At 44.2% G+C, this 23,409-nt stretch overlaps 1 protein-coding gene across 1 annotated transcript; it reads left to right on the forward strand.

The window, feature by feature from the left end:
- Positions 1–4,181: 4,181 nt before the first annotated feature.
- On the forward strand, positions 4,182–16,892 carry LOC147229961 (neuronal acetylcholine receptor subunit alpha-7-like). Its single transcript, XM_086155743.1, has 10 exons — positions 4,182–4,360; positions 7,469–7,608; positions 11,115–11,159; positions 11,424–11,533; positions 11,678–11,757; positions 12,604–12,771; positions 13,824–14,018; positions 15,359–15,445; positions 15,536–15,645; positions 15,980–16,892. Exons 1-10 carry the CDS (start codon positions 4,309–4,311, stop codon positions 16,652–16,654), a joined length of 1,662 nt encoding a protein of 553 aa, XP_086011869.1. The 5' UTR covers positions 4,182–4,308; the 3' UTR covers positions 16,655–16,892.
- Positions 16,893–23,409: the final 6,517 nt, after the last annotated feature.

The raw sequence follows: 23,409 nt of genomic DNA on the forward strand, positions 1-23,409 counted from the left end.
AGTGACGCACATCGAGCGCGACCATGCGGTGGCAGCACGTAGGTGACGTCACAAGTCGAGCTGCGGGCGGGTTGTTGACTCGTAATTTTTTATTTTCTTCGTCTTTTCTTTTATTGTGCTTAAGCGATATTTACTATGCTTTCTTTACTTTATTTATAAATATATTCTATAAAAAGTTTTTTACCTTCGACAGTCATGCCCGGACATGTTTTTTTAAACAGACATGGTCGGGAGAGGCCCAGACATGTTTTTTTCGTTGTTGTTGGACTTATACGATTACGGCACTTTTCAGAAATGTCTTTCTTTCTTTCTTTCTTTCTTTCTGTCTGTCTGTCTGTCTGTCTGTCTGTCTGTCTGTCTGTCTGTCTATCTATCTATCTATCTATCTATCTATCTATCTATCTATCTATCTATCTATCTATCTATCTATCTATCTATCTATCTATCCATCCATCCATCCATCCATCCATCCATCCATCTATCTATCTAGCAAGCAATAGGAGAAGATATGGCTTCAATCAGTCTATAATTTGGCAGTCAAAATAAAACATATAGAGCTCTGGGTGTGATCTTCTATTCTCTGACAAGCAACAAAGTGACTGGCTATGTTTCTCTTACCAGGTGTTGTTATAATACAAAGACTGAAATGTTCAGTTGTAGGTTTCTTCTCATTGGTCGTTGACAGTTCTTATGGTCTCTCCTGCATGTTGGCCTGTCGTATCTGACTCCTGACGTCTTTTCAGTTCCTCAGAGCAGGAGCTGCAATTTCAATGTCCTTATGTTCACAGCACACACCTCTATCTAAAGAACCCTCGGTACTTACTTGTTTTTGTTTATCATCTATGGAGTTGTTATCCATTTCCTGACAATCACGTTCTTTACACGAGGCCCTCTAATGCGGTCAAATATGACAGTTTCTTTTATCTGTACTGCCCGTGCACATAATGTTGTTTTGGTTAAGGTCACATTGCTCTGTTGACGCACTCCTGTTCTCATGACCACTTAATGCACTTAATACAGCATTAGCGATTTGGCTTAATGAATATTATTGTAATAATTTATTAATGACTAATAGTGTTTTGATAATAGTTGAGAATGAATGTAAAGTTGTACACTATCTATATTAGTGTATGAGTGGCAAACTAGGTTTATTTCGCTAATGTTTGTTTTTAAAACAAAGTTGTGCTTAAATGTGTTATTACTGTTTGACGGCATGATCCTGAAGAACAGGTGTTTTGATCGTCTGGCTTTTTTTTTAATCTCAATAAATATGGTTAAGTGATTATGTTTAAAGAAGTAATGCAGTCTTGGTGGGGCACGGGCCAGCATCTCCCTGAGACGGTCTAAAGCCTGAATAAATGCAGAAGGTTGCGTCAGGAAGGGCATCTGGTGTTAAACTTTTGCCAAAACCAAACATGCGAATCAAACCTAATAACCAGATCATACCGGATCGGTAGAGGCCCGGGTTAACAACGCCATTGGTACCGATGACCTACACGGAAACAATGGAAACTGGGCTACTGTAGGTCAAAGAAGGAGAGGAGGAAGGCATGTCCAGAAGCAGAGAAAGAAGAGGAAAGGCCAGAGTCTTGGACTGAGAGTCGGGACTTTGAATATTGGGACTATGACAGGAAAAATTATCAAGTTGGTCGACATGATGCAGAGAGGGAAGGTGGATATACTGTGTGTCCAGGAGACCTGGTGGAAAGGTAGTAGGGCTAGAGGCCTAAGAGCAGGCTTTAAGTTGGACTATCATGATACTGACAGGACGAGATAAGGAGACTTGGCGGTGGAATGAAGAAGTGCAGGAGTATATAGAGAGAAAGCGGTTAGCAAAGAAGAAGTGGGATACTGAGAGGACTGAAGAGAAACAGACAGGAGTACAGGGAGATACAACGTAAGGGAAAGATAGAGATAGCAAAGGGAAAACAAAGGGCGTACAATGACCTGTATGCTCCGTTGGGCAGTAAGGAGGGAGAGAATGATCAATACAGGTTGGCGAAACAGAGAGATAAAGATGGAAAGGATGTACAACAGGTCTGGGTGATTAAGGATAGAGAGGGAAATGTATTGACAGATGCTAGAAGAGTGATGGGAAGATTGAAAGAGTACTTTAAAGAGCTGATGAATGTGGAAAATGAAAGCGAGGCAAGGGTAGAAGAGGTCACTATTGTAGACCACAAAGTAGCACAAATTAGTAAAAGTGAAGTGAGGAAGGCATTGAAGAGGATGAAGAGTGGAAAAGCAGTTGGTCCTGATGCTATGCCTGTGGAGGTGTGGAAGTGTCTAGGAGAGGCAGTGGTAGATTTTCTGACTAGATTATTCAACAGGATCTTAGAGAGTGAGAAGATACCTGAAGAATGGAGACAAAGTGTGATGGTTCCCATTTTTCAGAATAAAGGGGATGTGCAGAATTGCGGCAACTATAGAGGGATAAAGTTGATGAACCATACAATGAAGTTATGGGAAAGAGTCGTGGAAACTAGACTGACTGCAGAAGTCATCATTTGTGAGCAGCGATATGGCTGAAGTACAGACAAGGCCAGAGGGAGTTGCATTTTGTTTTTGTAGACCTAGAAAAAGCATATGACAGGGTGCCAAGAGAGGAGCTCTGGTATTATAGGAGGAAATCTGGAGTGGCAGAGAAGTATGTTTGACTGGTGCAGGACATGTATGCTCACTGTGAGACAGTGATGCGGTGTGCTGTAGGTGTAACAGAGAAGGTCAAGGTGGAGGTGGGACTCCATCAGGGATCAGCTCTGAGCCCCTTCTTGTTTGCATTGGTGATGGACAGGCTGACAAATGAGGTTAGACAGGGATCTCCGTGGAACATGATGTTTGCACATGACATTGTGATCGGTAGTGAGAGCAGAGAACAGGTTGATGAAAATCTGGAGAGGTGGAGGTATGCGCTTCAAAGGAGAAGAATGAAGGTTAGTCACAGCAAGACAGACTATATGTATGTGAATGAGAGGAACCTGGGTGGAATGGTGAGGCTACAGGAAATGGAGATTTAGACATTGGAGAATTTCAGGTACTTGGGGTCAACAGTCCAGAGCAACTGAGAGTGTGGAAAAGAGGTGAAGAGATGGGTTCAAGCAGGTTGGAACGGGTTGAGAAAAGTCTTAGGAGTTCTATGTGATATTAGTAATTTCCTTAATGAGTTCTTATAGCTTTAGATTAAACGTTCTTCCTTGGGGATCATTATCATGGTATATTTGTGAAATTGAAATCGGTCAGAAGGCTCACCGCATTTGTCGTCACCTGATACCCGCACTTCAACAAGATGTCCACTAGATGTCAGTATTACACTTCCGACTGTCCGGCTCCTTGGAAAGCGTAAAAAAATAAATAGGAAATAATAATAGTAATTAATAAATAAAATGAGTGGAAATCAACATGATCTCCAGAAAATACATATCGGAAATAACAGATGCAAAACATATATGTTACAAGTGTCCAAGCTTTTAGTAGATGGTATTTTCCTGGCAGCTTAAACGTTTTCTTTATATTTACAATGAAAGTTTTCCAGAAAACATATTGTTTTTTTTTTTGCTGTAGGCTACGGATATTTTCTTCTCATTCAATTTTTTAGGACATGACTAGTGCACTGCATGTATGTTGTCGCCATTTCTTGTAAGAAACAAACTTATGCGATCATTTTAAAGTGTAACACAAAGCGGACTGTTGGATTTTTAAAATGTATTTAGTCACTTTTTGCTCCCTATCTGGCTTCACTGTGGATAGCAACATAAGAATTTCATTACACAGGGAAACACGTTGAAAATAAACACTTGAATCTTTTAAGCTTTTATTTTGGTAATTTCACCAAAGTCATAATCCGAAATATATATGAATAAGAAACGCTAGCTGTATGATATTGTTCAATACTTTGAAAAAACAATGAGCTGAGTTTTTTTTTTAAACGTACACATTTCTCAAAGGCGACTCCATTGAATGGACGATGACAATCAAATAAATACAATACAATAAAATTGTGCACAATACAATAAAAATGCAAGCTTTTATTTTGGAAGGGAGAACAGAGGGACACAATGCGTTGCTAATCGGGGACTTTTTCAGATTTCAGAATGGACCCCCCATCCCCCAATCACATACAGGGAATGACTGTGTCCAAATTTGGGGAGGGGGCATAAAACACCGAGTGGCGAAGCGTGAAGGGCGAACTTGTGGTTTTATGTCGGGTCTTCCCCTCGCATCCCTTGCGTGTCTCACCTCCACTCCCCCGACCCCCTCTCACCCCCCCAGCCATCCTCCTTCCGCGCCTCGGGCACAGATGGCTGCAGGATGTTGCAGGCTGGAGCTTTTCGGCTGCTGCTCTTCGCGTCTCTGCTCGGCGGTGAGTCACTTTTTTTTCCCCATTTTTTAACCCCCCCCCCCCGACACACACACACACACACACAACAAACGACGCTCGGAGTTTTTTCAGTCTGGGAGCCGCGCACGTTTACGTGCGTTTTGCGGCACGGTGCGCTTCCTGTGTTCAGCTGCGGGTTTGCATGCATGGATGCATGCGATCACACATTGGTGAGGACAAAAACATATTGAATTATTGAAAATTTTCAGGAATTTCTTTATCCTTTCAAATCCAGATCAGCGGGAGACCATTAGAATTGAAAAAAAGGAAGAAAAAAAAAACTACCAAATGTAGTGCTTTAACTTTTTGGAAGAAACTATAAAACAAGTAAAGTAACAAAACAGAACACAATAATTTCCCTGAATGGAAGATTTTGGAGAAAGACAACCAATGTCCTCAAATGGGGACGTTTTTTGAGATTCAGAGGATACTAATCAATACATATACACACATTGGACGTTTTCAGCTTGCTATCATCCTGCAATAGGCGGTGTGCGTATATATAAATGTATATCACTGTTTTTATTTTCAAAGGCAGACAGTTATTTAACCAGATCCCTGGTTCAATTCTGATGATTCTGACGGGCTGGCTTTCTGTGTAGGGTTCGCATGTTTGTCCCTCCGGGTTCTCCGGTTTCCCCGGTTTTCGCTAAACACATGCTGTTGGTTCATTGGCGACCCTAAATTGTTCTCATGTGTGAATGACAGGATGAATGTTTTGTCTCTAGATGCTACGTATGAATGAAAAAAGTGAATGGCATGTTTCTATATAAGTGAATGACTATAAGACGTGAATGAAAGACTGATTCCTTTTACCTGTATGTCTATATGACATTTGAATGAGAGAGTGAATTCTTTATCCATATGTGTAATGTGTGAAAGAATGAGTGAATCCTTGTATGTCTATGACATTTGAATGAGTGACTGAATTTGGTCTCTATATGTGACATGTGAATGAGAGGGCAAATGATGGTGTCTGTATGTCTATATGTGTCTATATGATGTGGGAATGAGTGAGTGAATGACAGTCGTGACAGGTTCCAGTCCCCCCACATCCATTAGATTTTGATAAGCGGTTTAGGTAATGAATGAATGAATGCATGAATTAATTAATTATTTTAAGAACACAAATCCTTTTTTTCCGCTAGTGGAATGAAACAATGGAAAGAATAATGTCCTCATATGGGGACAATGCCTTTGTTTTGCTTAATTATATATGAAATGGACCAACGTTTGCATTTGAGTTCAAAACCAATCTGGGGACATCATGTTCCTAGTGGTTCAACTGAGGGACAAGAAAAATGACGTCTTTTTTTCCCTTTTTTTGTTTGGTGCAATAACATTTGGCATTGTAAAAAGTCCAGGTGTCAGTGTTTTTGCATTTGAAGTTTCCTAAAAAGCTTATTATCTTAGCCCCAATTAGACTTAGCTTGCTGTGTTTATTCCGTGTTTGCTGGCCCGTGGCCTCTTATTGTCCCTTATTTTTTCTCTATTCTGCAATAAATTTGACTCGCTCTAAAGAGAAAGTGGAAAAAAAAGCTGGTAATTTGTGTCCAAGGTCTGAAACTGAGTTTGAATGAAGCTTTCTGGGGCGATTTAGTGGCCGCCCGTCGACTTTATTGTATCTCTTTACTCGCGTTTGAAAATAAAGGCACAATATAATGGCGTCTGGCTCTGAAACACCAGTTCCTTCCATTTAGCGGAGGAAAAACAAGCTGAGCTAAGGAGAAAAACTTCCCTGTCCTCATCCCCCATCAGTGCAGTGTGTGTGTGTGTCTGTGTGTGTGTGTGTGTGTGTGTGTGTGTGTGTGTGTGCGCACGCTGGATGTTTTGGTGTTTAATAACTCCACTGTTTCCCAGCCTGGAAAGAAGCGGACATGTTTACGGCGGTGGAGAGGTTCTTGACTGTGCGCTGGTGATCAATCACGGATGTAATTGATTGGGATTATTGGGATTCTGTCACCCTCCACTCTTCTCCCACCATCAATACCCTCCCCCCCCCACACACACATACACAGGGCCACTTCACACACCAATTCATCTACCGGCCTTTTTTTTTTTGTGCCGTAACCAATTTACATTTTGCTTTTCTTTATTTTCGTGGCGAATATTAATTCAGCATCAATAAATGTCCACCGGGTTGTCATGGAAATGCAAAAAAAAGTATTCTAATGGTTTCATTGGATTGGAGTGACTGCAGCCAGTTAAAAATCAACAGGCCTCTTAAAATCACTCATACGTGTACACCCCCCAAAACAGCAGGGCCATTTTACACCCTCGATAGGTGATACTGATGATTATTGATAGATTATTGATAGATTCATAGATTATCAATCGATTGGTGGGCAGATGACCCCCGCGTGGGTTCAATATCCCACAGCGGAATGCAACAGATTCATCAAAACGGACCGACCCCACCTTGGGTTGGAATATGAATTCCAAAAAAATGTCCAAATGAGTAAATGAATAAATGAGTGTGTCTGTATGTTCTAAAATGAAATGTGAATGAGTGAGTGATTTTTTTTTTGTCTAGATGACATGTGGGATAGGCTTTGCATCCCTGCAGCCCTGGGTGCAGGCTAAGCATTTTAGAAAATTAATGAATGAATGACTACATGTTAAGTAATTCATTCAGTACTTTAACAATGTTATAACCAACAAATTATCATTTAATTATGCAATTACTTCACAAGAGTTGTCAAAATGTTATTATTTTTCCCCTGCACTATCTCTGAAAAACAGAAAAGAAAAGAAATAACCTGAAAGACGAGCGGCTTAACTGCCAGAAGAAATGACCGGGAACAACATTAAGTGCCGATAAAGGTGTCATTACAGATATAAATGCGTTATAACCGCTGTCAGGAGGGTCTAAAACAGCATTTTCTCCTCGCCGTAGCTCCTTTGTACCCTGTCATTCTTCTTGACCTAATTTCCCCCCACAGGAAGTCTTTTTTTTTTGTCCTCTGGCTCTCACTTTGTGTCCCCCGTCGCCCCGACGTTCTTCATCCCTGTCAAGTTTCATTTTTATTTTTTTTATTTTTTTATTAAACTCTGCGTCACCCCTCAACCCCCGCCTCCTGCTTCCTACAGCCTCAGAGCAGGGCCCCAACCAGCGCTTCCTGCTGCGGGAGCTTCTGAGGGACTACAACCCCATGGAGAGGCCTGTTGCCAACGACTCGCACACCCTCACCGTGCAGTTCTCTTTCACCCTCATGCAGGTCATGGATGTGGTGAGAATGCACCTTTGCGCTCAGATACAGAGCCAAATTTTATATACAGTATATATATATATATCTACAGGTATGTGTCACAACAGCAGCTCTTTATATAAATTATATATATAACTCATATCCAATTCTAATATATGGCAATAACCCAGAACTATACATTTGATTTTATAAAATACTATTACATACTTCTATATTTTAATTTTTAATTATATGTATATATATATATATATATATATATATAAATATGTACATATATTTTTTATCTATATATGTACATACATATGGGGTACAGAGCCAAGTTTTGAATATACATATATATAGACACATACATTATATATGAATTATATACATATATATACACATATATATACACAATACATATGTGCAATGTGCAATAATTCCTTCTGTTTAATAACCCATATACAATGCTTATGTATATATATATATATATATATATATATATATATATATGTATACACAATGGGAAGAACAAGTATTTGATTTTTCAGCTTTTCCCTCTTACAAACCATGTAGAGGTCTATGATTTTTATCATAGATACTCTTCAGCTGTGAGTGACAGAATCTAAAACAAAAATCCAGAAAATCACATTGTATGATTTTTTATTGCATGACATTAGTATTTTATCACCTACCCACCAGTGAGAATTGCGGCTCTCACAAACTCCAACCTCTTCCACAATGGCCAAGACCAGAGAGTTGTGTAAGGATATTAGGGATGCAATTGTAAACCTGCACAAGGCTGGGATGGGCCACAGGACAACAGGCAAGCAGCTTGGAGAGAAGGCAACAACTGTTGGCAAATTGATCAGAAAACGGAAGAAGTTCAAGATGACGGTCAATCTCCGTTGGTCCGGGGGCTCCATGATGTCACCTTGCGGGGCGTCAGTGATCATGAGGAAAGTGAGGGATCAGCCCAGAACTACACTGTTGGACCTGGTCAATGACCTGAAGCGAGCTGGGACCACAGTCTCAAAGAAAACCATTAATAACACATTACGCCGTTGTGGATTAAAATCCTGCGGTGCAGGTAGGGTCCCTCTACTCAAGCCAACACATGTCCAGGCCCTTCTCATGTTTGCATATGACCATCTGGATGATCCATAGGAGGAATGGAAGAAGGTCATGTGGTCTGATAAGACAAAAATAGAGCTTTGTGGTCTAAACATCACTCGCCGTGTTTTGAGGAAGAAGAAGGATGAGTGCGACCAAAGTACACCATCCCAAGTGTGGAGCATTGAGGTGGAAACATCATTCTTTGGGGATGCTTTTCTGCAAAGGGGACAGGACAACTGCACCGTATTGAGGGAAAGATGGATGGGGCCTGCATTGCAAGATCTTGGCCAACAATCTCGTTCCCTCAGTCAGAGCCTTGAAGATGGGTCGTGTCCGGGTCTTCCGGCATGACAACAACCCCAAACACACAGATAGGGCAGCTAAGGAGTGGCTCTGTAAGAAGCATCTCAAGGTCCTGGTGTGGCCTAGCCAGTCTCCAGACCTGAACCCAACGGAAAAGCTTTGTCAGGAGCTGGAAGTCCATATGGCCCAGCGACTGCCTCAAAACCTGAGGATCTGGAGAAGATCTGTATGGAGGGGTGGCAAGAATCCCGGCTGCAGTGTGTGCAAACTACAGGAAACGTCTGATTCTGCAATAACCAACAAAGATTTCTGTACCAAATATGAAGTTCTGTTTTTCTGATGTATCAAATACTTATGTCATGCATTACAAAGCAAATTAATTACTTCAGAATCATACAATGTGGTTTTCTGGATTTTAGTTTTAGATTCCGTCAAGTACCAATGATAAAAATGACAGACCTCTACTTTCCCTCTTGCTTTGTAAGAGGGAAAAGCTAAAAAATCAGCAGTGAATCAAATACTTGTTCTTCCCACTGTATGTTTGTATATATATATATATATATATGTCTGTGTGTGTGTGTGTGTGTGTGTGTGTGTGTTTATCTATATATATATGCATACATACATATATGAAATTCAGTGTATCACCCACTGAAGCGCTACCCCCTGCTTTACCATTAGAGGACTTTGGGTTCTGATGTGGTGGTAGACCGGATTCTTAACGTTCTCCTCGCTCCTTCCTGGCTTCTCCGCCCCCCTCCCACGGCTCAAAATCAGTCTGCGGGCTCATCAAACTGTGCGTGGGAGGGAAAGAGAAGCCGAATGGTGACAGGTGACCTGTACGGGTTCAACCCCGGCTCTTGCTCAATGACAGCAGGGATTGGCTCCTACCCAGACCCCTACCACACAGGATGGACACTGAACGAATGAATGAATGAATGAATATCATCCATAAAAACATGTAACATATTTTACAGGTGCTGGACTCAACTCAGCAACTTTTGGATCAACCTTCCTGCTTCATATTCCTTTCATGCAAATTATTGATTTTATTAAAATCTATTTATTTAACATTCAAACAAATTTGCAGCCATTCTTGAATTATTCTTAGCTTTTTGCAAAATTTCATATATTTTGAATGCAACATTTATTTTTAAAGTCATTGTCTCTCAAGTCCGGGTTAGGGGGGGGTTCCTGTTTTGCCTTTTTTTACAGGTTTTTGAGGCTTTGTCTCTCTCTCCTGCGTGATTCTCATATGAATATAATTATTAAAATTCTACTGTATTATAATTTGAAAATATTGTTTTTTTTTTTCATGGATAGAGAAAACACCGGGGTGGTAGACAGAGAGCATTTTCATTCAGGACACAAGGGCTTCGCCTGTCGGGGCGCATTTTCCAGCTGCATTACAAAGAGCTGCGTTGAGAGTGCAGGGGCGGGTGTGTGTGAGTGCGTGTGTGTTTTGGGTGGTCAATATAATTGCATATAAGGGCTTTTCTTCGCCTCTCAATCAATAAAGTGATACAGAATCCAGCACTTCTTTCATTCCCTGCTGGTTGGGTCGCTGCCTCATGATATGAAAGTATCCATTCATTCATTCATTCATTCATCCATTCATCCATTCATATCACTGATCCTGCCCACAGGGTGGGCGGATCCGATCCTGGCTGGCATAGGCTTGAGTGGCGAGGTTTGACAGCTGTCAAACACAGGTTCACTTACAGAGACGTTTGATCATTCGCCCTCTCTTTTAAACTCATTGGAACTGTGGGAGGAAGATGGAGAACCCGGAGAGAAACCAAGCAGCAGAACATGGAGAAAAGAGAACCCAAGGAGGAGAACACGGAGGAGAATTGAGGCAGGAGAACATGAAGAGAACCCAGTAAGGAGAACTTGGGAAGGACAAAGGCAGGGGAACATGTGGAGAAATTCTTCAAATTCTCGCTTCAGGTTCCATCCCGTCATCATTTGAAAACTTGTGGAAATCTTCATGCTTCATGGGTTTTAGGTAGATGCAAGTGTGTGTGTGTGTGTGTGTGTGTGTTTGTGTGTGTGTGTGTGTGTGAATATCCATTACGTGCACACATCCACAGTCTATCTCCAGCCTCTTCTCCTTCATTCTCTGTCAGGATGAGAAGAACCAGATCCTCACCACCAACGCCTGGCTGCAGATGGTGAGTGGGATGAATAACCTAATAATCCCCTCATTAATATGCAGGTGGAGATTATTTTTAACCCCCCCCCCCCCCCCCCCCCACACACACACACACACACACACACAAACACTGGGATGTCAACTTGGACTTGAGAGTCAGGAAGTTCTTCAAATAGTAACTTGTGTGCATCCGGACAGGTTCAGGAACAAATCAGTGTGTGTGTGTATGTGTGTGTGTGTGTGTGTGTGTGTGTGTGTGTGTGTGTGTGTTTGCCTTCCCCAGCAGTGGTACGATCACTACCTTCAGTGGAACCAGTCCAAGTATCCCGGGGTCAGAAACCTCCGGTTCAGCCCAGACCAGGTCTGGACACCTGATATCCTGCTTTACAACAGGTGTGACTTACACACACATACACACACATACACACACACACACACACACTCACACACACACACACACACACACACACACACACACATACACACACACATACACATACACATACACCCACTGATCAATGTATCCCTGTCCCTCAGTGCTCACGATAAGTTCGATGCCACCTTTAAGACCAACGTTCTGGTCAACTCCAGCGGCTTCTGTGAGTACCTGCCTCCAGGTAAGACCTCCTCCTGACCCCTTATCTCCCCCTTGAGGTTTGAGAGGCACTCTCTCCCTGAGGCCCCCTGCCTGCACCTCCACTTGGAAACCCTTCTTTAGTGCCTCTTCTAGACTCGTCCCTTCTAAGTCCTCTTCCCCCTTGTGTCCTCACCCCCCTCCGAATCCTCCTCTTCCAGTTCTCCTGCCCGACTCCTCACTTCTGAGTGCACTTGCCTGAGTCCTTCTGCCTTCTGGGATTTCCTCCATGAGTCCCCTTGCCTGACCCCTTCCCCTTTAGACCTCTTTCTCGAATACTTCGTTATTCTTCCCCTATGAGTACTCCTGCTCGAGTCCTCCTCCCTGACTCCTCCCGTCTGAGTCCTTCTACCAGACTCATCCATACTATGTCCCCCTTTCTGACTTCCCCTCCATGTCCTTGCACCTTCTGAATACTCCTCCTCGAGTCCCCCTTACCTCATTCCTCCCTCCTGAGTCCTTACCTCTTCTGAGACCTTCTGCCCTCTGAATCTTCCTCCCTGCATCCTCCCCTAAGTCATTCACCTTGAATGCCCTACCTTGAGTCCTTCTCTCCTCTAAGGCCTCCTCCCTTTCTTATCTCTTAGGTTGTCCCCCTTCCAACTCCTCCGTTCCGAGTCCTTCCTCTCTTTGAGTCCTCTTCCTTTCCGAGTATTTGTGCCATCTTAGACCTCTCCTCCAACTCCTTCCCCCTTCTGAGTCCTCCTGCCGAGTCCTCCTCCCTTCTGATGCCGCCTGGCCATTGTTGAATGCGTAACAGCTCCAATCATCCACAATCATCCACAATCATCCATTGTGGACCCCTTTTCCCTCCTCCGATTCTCTGCAGGGATCTTCATCAGCACCTGCAAAGTGGACGTACGCTGGTTCCCCTTTGACGTCCAGCGGTGCGAGCTGAAGTTCGGCTCCTGGACCTTTGATGGCTGGCTGCTAGACATTCAGCTGAGGGAAGCTGACGTGTCGGGCTACATGCCCAACGGGGAGTGGGACCTGCTGGGTGAGATGTGGCAGGTGGCTGTTGCCACAGCAACACAAGTTAAAAGCCAGTGGTTGGTGTTAGTAATGGGCTCTGCAGTTTTTTTTTTCCAGTGAAATAAACCCTTCCTTGGGAGAAAGACTCTGCAGGAACAATAGATTGTATGTTTCTGGATTCGATACTTTTGGAGACATTTTTGGGAATTTTACAGCAGATGTTCAAACTTCACTCAGGAGAAAGAGTATGAGAGATGTAGTATTTGCTTCAAGCATGTTGACAAGGATGTCCAGAAAAGGACAGGAGGCGCCGTGTTGTGCATTTCTAGATCTACAGAAAAACATATGACTGGGCGGACGAGGTGTGTTTGTAAGAGGTCTGGAGTCACAGAGGAGTATGTAAGGCTGGCGCAGGACAAGTATGCAAGCCTTGATACAGCGGTGTGATGTATGTGCAACAGAGATCAAGGTGGAGGTGGGACTACATAATGGATCAGCTTGGAGCCCCTCCTTGTTTGCAGCGGTGACAGACAGGCTGACAGATGAGGACAAACAGGAATTTCCATGGACCATGATGTTTGCAGATGACACTGTGATCTACAGTGAGGGCAGGGAGCAGTTGGTGGGTGTCTAGAGAGCTGGAGGTATGCTCTGGGAAGGTGAAGGATGAAGGTTAGCCACAGCAAGACAGCATACATATGTGTGAATGAGAGGGACCCAAGTGGAATGGTGAGGCTACAGGGGGTGGAGATAAAGAAGGTAGAGAAGTTTAAGTACGCCAGTCAAGAGGTAAAAAAAGAAGTCATATGAGATGGTTTGGACATGGACTAAGGAGTGATGGTGAAGATCTGGGTAGAAGGATACTGGGTTTGGAAGGAGAGGGCCTAGAGTAAGACCACAGAGGAGGTTTATGGATAGACTGGTAGAGGACAGAGAGTTAGTTGGTGTGATAGAAAAGGGGGAAGAGAGGGTTAGATGAAGGCAGATTATTGACTGCTGATACCCCCTTGACGGGAACGGCCACAAGCTCCGCGCTGCTTTTCCCATTCCTGACACCATGGTGTCTCCTCCTCGCAGAGGTGCCCGGAGGTCGCCACGAGGTGTTCTACGAATGCTGCGCCGAGCCATACCCCGACGTGACCTTCGTGGTGACCCTGCGAAGGAGGACTCTCTTCTACGCCCTCAACCTCCTCATCCCCTGTGTCCTCCTCTCCTCCATGACCCTACTCGTCTTCCTGCTCCCTGCCAACTCCGGCGAGAAGATCAGCCTGGGTGAGGAGCGGAATGGGACGGATCTGAGGGGTTGACTCAGTTTTTCTTTTAATCTTTATGTTCAGTACAACTCATATGTGTGGGAGGGTAAAATCAAATACTGTCCCAGAAGAGTCAGGAAGATGGATGATTTAATTTTTATTTTTTATTGTACTTTATTAATCCCTTGCGGGAAATTCCTCTATCTCATGGATGAACCATGAGCAGTTGGCTTCCATATAGTGGCACCAGGGAAGCAGTCAGGGGTTCAGTGTCTTGCTCAACAACACTTTGATAGGCAAGGAGGAACAGCGAATCGAACAAGGAATATTTGGTACCAAGAGCGATAGTTCTACCCCCTGTGCCATGCTGCCCCTAGTTGTGTGTTTGATTCTGTGGAGCTGCAGAATACCAAGTACTCCACCCACTGTACTTATGTACCATCTTGTGCTAGGGTACTGCAAAGAGCTACAGTACTCGGCGGGTAGCCCAAGACTCTACAACGTGTCAAAATCTTAACAAACAAACAAAAATTTAAAGGAGTTGATTTCTGCAGAAACCAGACCATCTTCCAATTTTGAGGCAGGACTCTTGGTAAGGTTTTGGTAACCATGGCAAACCAACTTGTTGAAGTGTTGCATTTCGGCAACTCCTCTGTATGGGCTTTTCACATAAACTGGAACAAACTCAGATAACCCAATGTGGCTTGGGTGTGCAATGATTTTTTTACACTTATGGCAAGTGACCATGGCAACAAAATCTGAAACCATAGACAGTAATTGGGGAGAGGGCAGGGGAAGGGGGGTTCGATCACGACTTTTGCCGCCTTCCCCCAAAACTACAAGTTGATATTTGGGGGTGGGGGGGGGGGTGACTCTGCAAACTTGTTTATGTTGAAAAACTGGCTGGAATCTTGCCTTGGGGGTGAATCTCTTTCAAAGTTTTGCGTAACCATGGCAACAAAAAATGGGTCGAAATTGTCCTCAATATAATATCGAGGAGCGTACGGGGACTGGAGGCGGAGTACTCCTCCGGCACCTTTAAAAAAAAAAAGGATGTCCGATTGCACGTATGGATTGTGCTCGCACCATTGCTTGTATGCTGAATAACCATGGCAACATGAAGGGAAAATAATTAAATAAATGAGGAGTGGATCGGAAGTCGTTTTCCTGACCACAAACATGTCAGAATGTGTTTCGTTTGTGTTCCTTGGGAACAGTGACCAATAACTGCAACAACAAAAAAAGTGAATTGAACAATGCAGGGGTGGATTCTTTAGTTTTTTTGGCAGACTTTTGAAATAAACCTGATACTGTATATGCAAAAGTGTGGGACATGACAAAACGCCTGCCCGCCTGTAGGCATTACCGTGCTGCTGTCCTTGACTGTCTTCATGCTGATGGTTGCTGAGATCATGCCGGCCACCTCTGACTCAGTGCCGCTGATTGGTCAGTTCCTTTACCTTCATCTTCTTCTTGTATTTTCTTGAGTGTAACGGATTGTCAGCACCCCCTCCTGGCCCCCTCTGTCTGTCTCAGGTCAGTATTTCGCCAGCACTATGGTGATTGTGGGCATGTCTGTGGTGGCGACGGTCATCATCTTGCAGTTCCATCACCACGACCCCAAGAGTGGACACATCCCACGCTGGGTGAGTTGGAAAATGGCTGTGTAATAACATTGTAATAACATAGTTGTTACTAAGTAATAACATAATCAAATACGTCCAAGTCAGCGTCAGCTTTATTGTCAATTTCTCTGCATGTACTAGACATACAGAGGAATGGCTTAGACGTTTCTCACAATTCCATGGTAATAGGAAATTAACAAAATAATAACAGAGTGCAAATTAAACAGTAAAGTCCACTATTACATTGATTGTATCGATTGACTGTATCACTTGTATCACTTTGATTTAAGATGGTAAAAAAGTCACATCACAATCTGGAGTGACAAAGGTGGTGTACTTCCTGATTGGTCACCAGGTGAACTTGGTTCTGCTCCAGTGGGTTCCCTGGTTCCTGCGGATGAAGCGTCCAGGTGACGGGGCAGCGCCTGCGCAGAGTAAGGCGCTCTCCTCCCCCGCCACCACGGCGACCACCGCCTCAGCCCCGGCTCCGTCCCCGCTCCCCCAGAGTGTCTGCCCGCTGCAGGCTGGCCTGGCCCGGCTCAACCACCGCTACGGCACCAGCGCCGTCGTCCTACTCGGCTCCCACCCCAATGGCCATCTTCCTTACCTCACCTTCCCCGCGTATCAGAACGCCGCAGAGGCAGAAGCGGCGCAGAGGAACGGAGGCAACACCGATGGGAGCCAGGAGCCAGAAATGTCGGTGTCCCCAGACCCTTCGACGGCGTCTTCGGGACCCGAGGCCGGAGCGTCGGGGAGAGCTGCAGCCCCGGTCCTTTCCAACGGTGTTGTGGCCCAGGGGAGCGTGACAGAGAACCAGCTGCAGGCGCTCGTGGCAGAAGTACAGTTCTTGGTTGAGCGCGTGCGTGAGCATGACCGCCACCTCGGCGTGGCGGAGCAGTGGCAGTTTGCCGCCGCCGTCATTGACCGACTCTGCCTCGTCGGATTCAGCGTCTTCAACATCGTCTGCACCATTGCCATCCTCATGGCGGCGCCCAACTTCGGCGAGGCGCTTTCGAAAGACTTCCTGTGAGAATAATAGTTATGAAAAATGATGAATTAAAAAACAACTGAGAGGAAGGAGAGAAGAGCAGGAGGTCTATTATTAACACAACACGGTAATAAAGCATGCCATGAAACATTACTCCTCCAAATGGTCGATAAAAACAAAAAGAATGATCCGGTCAATAACCTCATGAAATGTATTGATTTACTTTAAAAAGCGCTGTTTAAAGAGTCATAACAACGTAATAAACTAAAAAGATGTGTTTCAATGGGTTATAAATTGGCTATCAATCCCTGGTTATTAATCAATGAGGTGATTTACGAATCCGGAGCGCCTCTATTGGTCCACAGCTCTTCCCTGTTAGATTGCCATTCAATCATTCGCTTCCAGCCAAATCATGTGTAAGTAACTTGTTATTACTTGTTAATGGGCTTTTTTTTTTCTTTTTTTGGGGGGATATACATATATATTTTGGATTAACAAAACCTGGTAGAGAGGAAATGCACTTTTTTTCTAACAAATGGGATGAAAGACTTAAAGACATGGGAAATAACACGGTAATAATGCGTAAATAAGTGAGATTTCCTGCATGAAAAGGAGGGGAAAGAAGTCCACTGATAGTTATCATTCCTGTTTTTATAACTATTATATATTATTATATTTATCATCATTTATATATATTTAAGATGACTCCGTCTTTGAGTGTGACTTATTTAACTTGTGTGATCTATTTAACTCGAGAAGCTAAAATTGGGAGATAAAGTCTCTGTACACTTTGTTTCTTCTAGACACACACAAACACACCCATGAACAAACACACATACAGACATGAAAAATATATTGTATTCAGCTTGGGTTTTTTATCCCTGATTTTTTTGATCATTTAGGGTTGTTTTGTGTCATTTATGGTAATTTATTGCCCCTTTTTTTGCTGAGGTCACTTAAGGCCCTTGAAAAAAACTGAGCGAAAAACTCATCAGTCATGTTAGAACAGTTTTTTTCTTTTAATTTTTCTTACAACTTTTCCTCTGACTTGTACAGCATTTATGGTAGTTTCCCAGGAAATTTACAAAAAATAACTTTAGTCATTGGTTCAATGTGAAGTTTGACTTTTAAGGACATTTTGTTTCAGGTAAAATGCTGGGAAAATCATGAAAGAATTTACTTTCTGACTAATTTTATGTACATATTATACATATGTATATATACAGTATATAAATGTAGGATATAATATAATTAATTACAGGGTTAAAGTTTAGCAAACATGCCTTCTCCACACACAAACACCTCTTCTAGCTGTTTGCAAGACAGATAATGGAACACTGAGTTACTGATATAACGACACAAAAATAAATTTAAAAAAGGAAAAAAAAACAATAATTTATTGGTAAATGATCAATAAGTTCATACTGATGAGGGGGTATAACAGTTAAAAACCCCATCAACTGTTAATTAAACTCATTATTAAAAAACAACTTAAAGGCATTTATTATGCAATTACCACGCAGGTGCAAAGTGCACGCACACATGCACCCACATACATTAAAGAAGAGAACACCTGAGGAAGAGCTGCATTTGAGTACTTTTAAAAAGTAGGAAATTTGAAGACAAGATAACGTTCATCTACATCATCTACTCCCTTTTTGGTCCTGGAGCCACATACGTACTAATTTGATGTAGAGGTGTCCGGACCAGTAGAATCATTACCTAGAAGTAACATTAAGTTACGTTTACATTAAGTTAAGTTTTGTGTAAAGGAGGTAAACAAGTAAATTAGAAAAATCTGTATATGTAATGGACTGTTCCTCTAAATTTATACATGACGAATTAATATTAAAAATGAATATTCAAAAAGAATTGACGAAACAACACCCTTAAAATATTTTTCAGTTAAAAGAGAAAATCTTGTCACGGTTGAAATATTTGCCATTAGAATTTATTACAAAACTGATTGTTGCATGTATAAGAGGAAGTATAATGTTTACAAGGCTAATTATGGCTATTCTAGTTATTAAATCAATCTTATTAATTTGGCCCGTTTTTTTTTTTTGCTATTGTTTTTGTGTTTTTTATAGAAATAAGAAAAGAAAAGATAGTTTTAACAATGTCACTAGACATTTTTTCATCAAAAACTCATTTTGTTTTCAAATATTGAGGCAAAAAATACATTGCAAAGTTACCTTTACATTTTTTCCTTGCTTGTTTTTTTTTATTAAATCCACTGTATAAAACCCCCAGATACATGTGAGAAAAAGCGCTCAGCAGCACGAACAAAAAGATTTGATTTCAGGCGGGGGGCGGCAAAATATTTTGCCGAGGGGCGCGAGTCTGAGACCCCTGATCTACATCATCCACACAATTGACCCTGCTCATAAGGTGCAGGGGCTGCAGCCAATCACAGTTTAGATCTAGTGAGAGGCGGGGTTTAACCCAAATCAATCTCCTGTCAATCATATTCAACCGCTCACACCCGCAGTCTTCAGTGAAGTTCAGTGAACCTGCTAATTGTTTTGGGGATTATGGGAGGAAGATGAAGAACCTTGAGGAGAGCCCAATCTGGACAACATGGAGAACCAGGGTGGGAGAACATGAAGGCCGAGGAGAGAACCCAAGCAGAGGAACATGGGTCCATGACCTCAAGACTCTGCCTCGTTACTCCCACGGGATCAGACATTCGGAGCTCATATCACCGCTATTTACCTGTGAATGCTCAGTAATAATCCTGTAATTACCGTATTATTAACTGTAATTACTGTAACTACAAAGTGGAGGTGCCTGCCGGTGATAAGGCCATCTGCTGCCTACGGAACGGTCATCTCCCAGCTCTGATTTAAGTTTCTTTAAAAGGAGAGGATGTGAGTGGCGATCAGGTGAGAATCATCAGTTACTCCTATCAGTTAACACTTTAGGTTTAAGATCCTCCCAATGTGTGTGTGTGTGTGTGTGTTTGTGTGTTTTTTTCCCCTTCGTGCAACTGGATTCCATAAAACACAAGCCACAAAACAAGGCACAGACGCACTTGAATGTTTTTTTAAAAGAATATTTTACACTTTGTTACAGGCAGGGTTGCTGCTGTTCAGTGACACAACTGTGTGCGTGTGTCTGTCGGTGTGTGTGTCCGTGTGCGTGCACTTTCGTGAGTATGTGTGGGTTTCAGTTGACAAAAATCCAGTCAGGTCTATGGAGTGCAGAGTGGCGCTGTCAAACGTTTCTTTTCCGGTTACAACTGTGTAATAAGTGGTAATTAGCCGGATCTGACATCTGACAGTTCCCCCATCCATCTGTGGGTTGTCTGTTGCCACGGCGACGTCAGCGTTCCACCTCATGAAATTGTTTTTTTTTTCCTTCCTCATATCACTACATTATCGTAATTGATTAACGTTAACCAGGCTTGTCGATCATCACACCGTTGTTATGGATCCTGTTGCTATGGCACCCTGCAATTTGAGTAAACCCACACACACAAATTCATTAATAATCCAATTTTTGTAACTTGATCTTTCAAAATTCTGCTTGATATATGGCAGCAATAAATAGATATTGAAATAACATGAATCGAATCTATAGATTAAGAAAAGCAAAGAAATGTATAAGTTGACATTTTTAGGAATCGTTATTTAAATGTGATCTGTAGTTCTTGGAAGTGGTGTGGGTGTGTTTGCGCCTCCTGCTGGAGGAGCCTGAGGAGCCATAGCTGTCCACAGTGAATTCAGGTGCACTCAAACCTCCAAACGTACCTTCGCGAGAATACAAAGCGACGGGTAAGACCTTTATGATTTTTAGGGGGAGCCTCTCCATTTCTCCATGTGATAGTTTCTTTTCTGCCTCATGCTAGCTTTCTGCAGCTGGTCAGGGGCAAAAGCATGAGCAGACTGCATTCGATCCTGGAGCCTTCTGGCGTACTGTGGTCCTGGTGCCACCGCTGGTGTGTCCGGCGTCCGCAGCTCCCGCCTCAACATGAGCAGGGCGGGTTTGCAAGAGGTGGATTGCCGCACAGCTGACATGTAGGGCAACAAGATGAGAAGGAGGTGCATGTCCCAGTCACGCTGACGTTCCGCGGTGAGGATGGCCAGTTGTTTTGCCGGGGTTCTGTTGAACCTTTTGACGAGCCCATCGCTCTGGGGATGCAAAGGAATCGTTCCAGTCTTGCACGATCCGAGGCGTTCGCACAGCGCAGAAAGTACACCTGACTTGAAGCTCCTTCCTTGGTCACTGTGGATGACCTCCAGGGCTCCAAACCTGGTAAACGTCTGCAACACTCACTGCCTCCTAGTCCAGTATGGCATATGCCACTGGCCATTGTCTGCGCAAGGAAACGGACCCATGACATCCACCCCACCCTATCTATCAGGGCCCTGATGACTATCTGTTGAAGCTGGGTGGGTGACTGCTCTGGGGGACCTTTGTGTCATGTGATGTCACAGCGGCGGGCAGAAGTCTTCAACATCTCTCCTGAGCAGACCCCAGTAGAAACTTTGCTGGATGAGATACTGTTTTTTTGGACACCAAAGTGGCCTGCCCCTGTGGTTCAGCTCTTAACACTATCCCTCTCGGTGCTCTGGGAACCACCACCTGCCCCCTCTCTTCCCCTGTAGCTGGCTCATTCCGGGCCCTCTGGAGCACTCCCTTTTTTACCCAGACAGCCTCAAACTTTGTAAGCAGACCTTTAGTTGCTGGCGAACACCCAGCAATCTCATTCCACTGTGGCCTCTGTCCTTACTCCATCCACTGTAGAATTGGTCTCAGTTCAGTATTCTGTCCTTGCTGAGCTCTCCAGTCTGGTGCGTCCACAAGCTGCATCTCTCTGCAGACAAGTCCTCCTCCAACCTGCATGGGGCCCTGTTCTCCCGCATGGAGCGCTTTCTCGCCAGCCTCCCTCTTGGCGCAGTACCGGCAAGGCATCAACATTGTCACGTTGATTTCCAGCCCTGTGCTTTACTTGGAAGACATATAGCGCCAGTTCTTCCAGCCAGTGTGCAATTTGTCCCTCTGGCTCTTTGAAGGATATCAACCCTCATATTATGTTAAGGGTCAATTTGACCACTTGGGTCAATGGGTAAAATGGGTCAAATTGACCCTTAACATAATATGAGGGTTAAACACTGGAGGGCAGAGTGGTCAGTTCGGACAGTGAAGGCGACAGTGAAGGCGAAGCCCCACAGACAGTATCTGAAGTGGCTTATCGCAAGGAGTTCAGACTTGTTGAAAGATCTGATGAAATAAGCCCCACTTTCTCTCCCTGTGTTCCCACCTGGCTCAACACCACCCCCATCCCATCCTCACTGGCATCTGTGTGCAACATGAATGGCAGATTAGGGTCAGAGGAAATGAGGATGAGCGACTCAGTCAAGGCCTGCTTTGAGGAAATGAAGTGCTGCTCACACTCAGGCGTTCAGGAAAAATCACTGTCTTTTCCCGGTAGGTGGAACAGGAGCGCAGCAATGCAAGAAAACCGATGTAAGAGCCACCTGTAGTAGGACGCCAGCCTGACGAAGCTTTTAAGGTCCCGGAGATTTGTGGGGACTCGGCCATTATCTCACTGCCTGTACCCTGTCCTCTAACATGCCGATGCCCTCTCCCTCAACCCTGTGCCCCAGAAATTCCAACTCCTTTCTCATGAAGCAGCATTTGTCCGGGTGAAGCTTCAGAGCGGCTGCCGATATCCTCTGTAGAACCCGCCACAGGGTCCCCAAGCCTGCACTGAAGGAGCTCCCATGGACCGGTATGGTGTCCAAGTAGACCAGGCACTCCTGTCAGGGGATTTCAACCACCACCTTCTCCATCAGTCATTCGAATGTGGCCAGGGTGTTGCTCAGGTCGAAGCAGAGGACTCGAAACTGCAACGATCCTTTGCCGGGACAGAAGCAGTCTTCGGTCTGGCTTCAGGGCTGAGGGGCACCTGCCAATACCCGCTGCATAGTTCTAATGAGAAGAACCAGGATGAGCGGGATACCAAGTCCAAAGACCCATCAGTGCGGGGCAGTGGTTTGGGTCAGGGTGTCTTTCTTTGTCATGCTGTTTAGCCGCCTGCTGTCCACACAGAACCTCATTACATTACTCTTCTTTACGTTCACCATCACAACGCCTTGGGCCCATGGGATGTCAGATGGCTCAATGATGCCAGCCTTCTGTTTCTCCTCAATAGCGCTATCAGCAGTTGCTGGTGCACCAGGGTAAAGTGGTGGGGGCGTGTCCTGATGGCCCGGGCATCACCGGTGTTGATGGTACTGCATTGGATAAGAGAGGCCCACTTCCTCTTCTGTCAGAGCAAAAATGTCCGAAAATTCCAGCAATACCTGCCACAGCCCCTCTTGCTGCTTGGGGTCGAAACTTTCAAGGTTATGCTGCCATAACTATTTTGACACTGCTGTCCTGTCCACCTTACAGGCTGCCGGTTGCCGGTCCAGGACAGGGGGTTGCACAGCAACTGCGATATGTGGTGTGGGGGGGCAGGAGTGAGGGGTCTGACCAAAGATGCGCCACCGCTGCTCGCAGGGTTGGGAGGAGTGGTCTCGCCGCCTGAGAGGGGTGCATAATTTCCACTGTGGGTTCTCCTGGAAAGACCAGAGCGTTCCTCCCCAGGTCTAACACACACCGGGTGGTCCGTAGGAAGTCAAGTCCAAATATGCAGGGGTCCTGTGTTGCTGAAACACACACTCTAAATGCCACAGTCAGAACGCATACACGAATATCTACCACCCTCCCCTCCATCATGGGGGCTAGTTCACCAGTTACCGTCTGCAGCCTCACTGTCGTCGCCTCCAGCTGCATTCCTGCCGGAA

Source organism: Fistularia commersonii, chromosome 11 (genome assembly GCF_037954325.1).
Source record: "Fistularia commersonii isolate RoL2024-O1a breed Wild chromosome 11, RoL_Fcom_v1.0, whole genome shotgun sequence".
Taxonomy (NCBI): domain Eukaryota; kingdom Metazoa; phylum Chordata; class Actinopteri; order Syngnathiformes; family Fistulariidae; genus Fistularia; species Fistularia commersonii.

Coding starts and splice junctions, on each gene's coding strand:
- LOC147229961 (XM_086155743.1), top strand. CDS start 4,309: ATGTTGCAGGCTGGAGCTTTTCGGCTGCTGCTCTTCGCGTCTCTGCTC. Junction 12,772..13,823: donor CGGGGAGTGGGACCTGCTGG/GTGAGATGTGGC, acceptor TCCTCCTCGCAG/AGGTGCCCGGAGGTCGCCAC. Junction 15,446..15,535: donor TGACTCAGTGCCGCTGATTG/GTCAGTTCCTTT, acceptor TGTCTGTCTCAG/GTCAGTATTTCGCCAGCACT.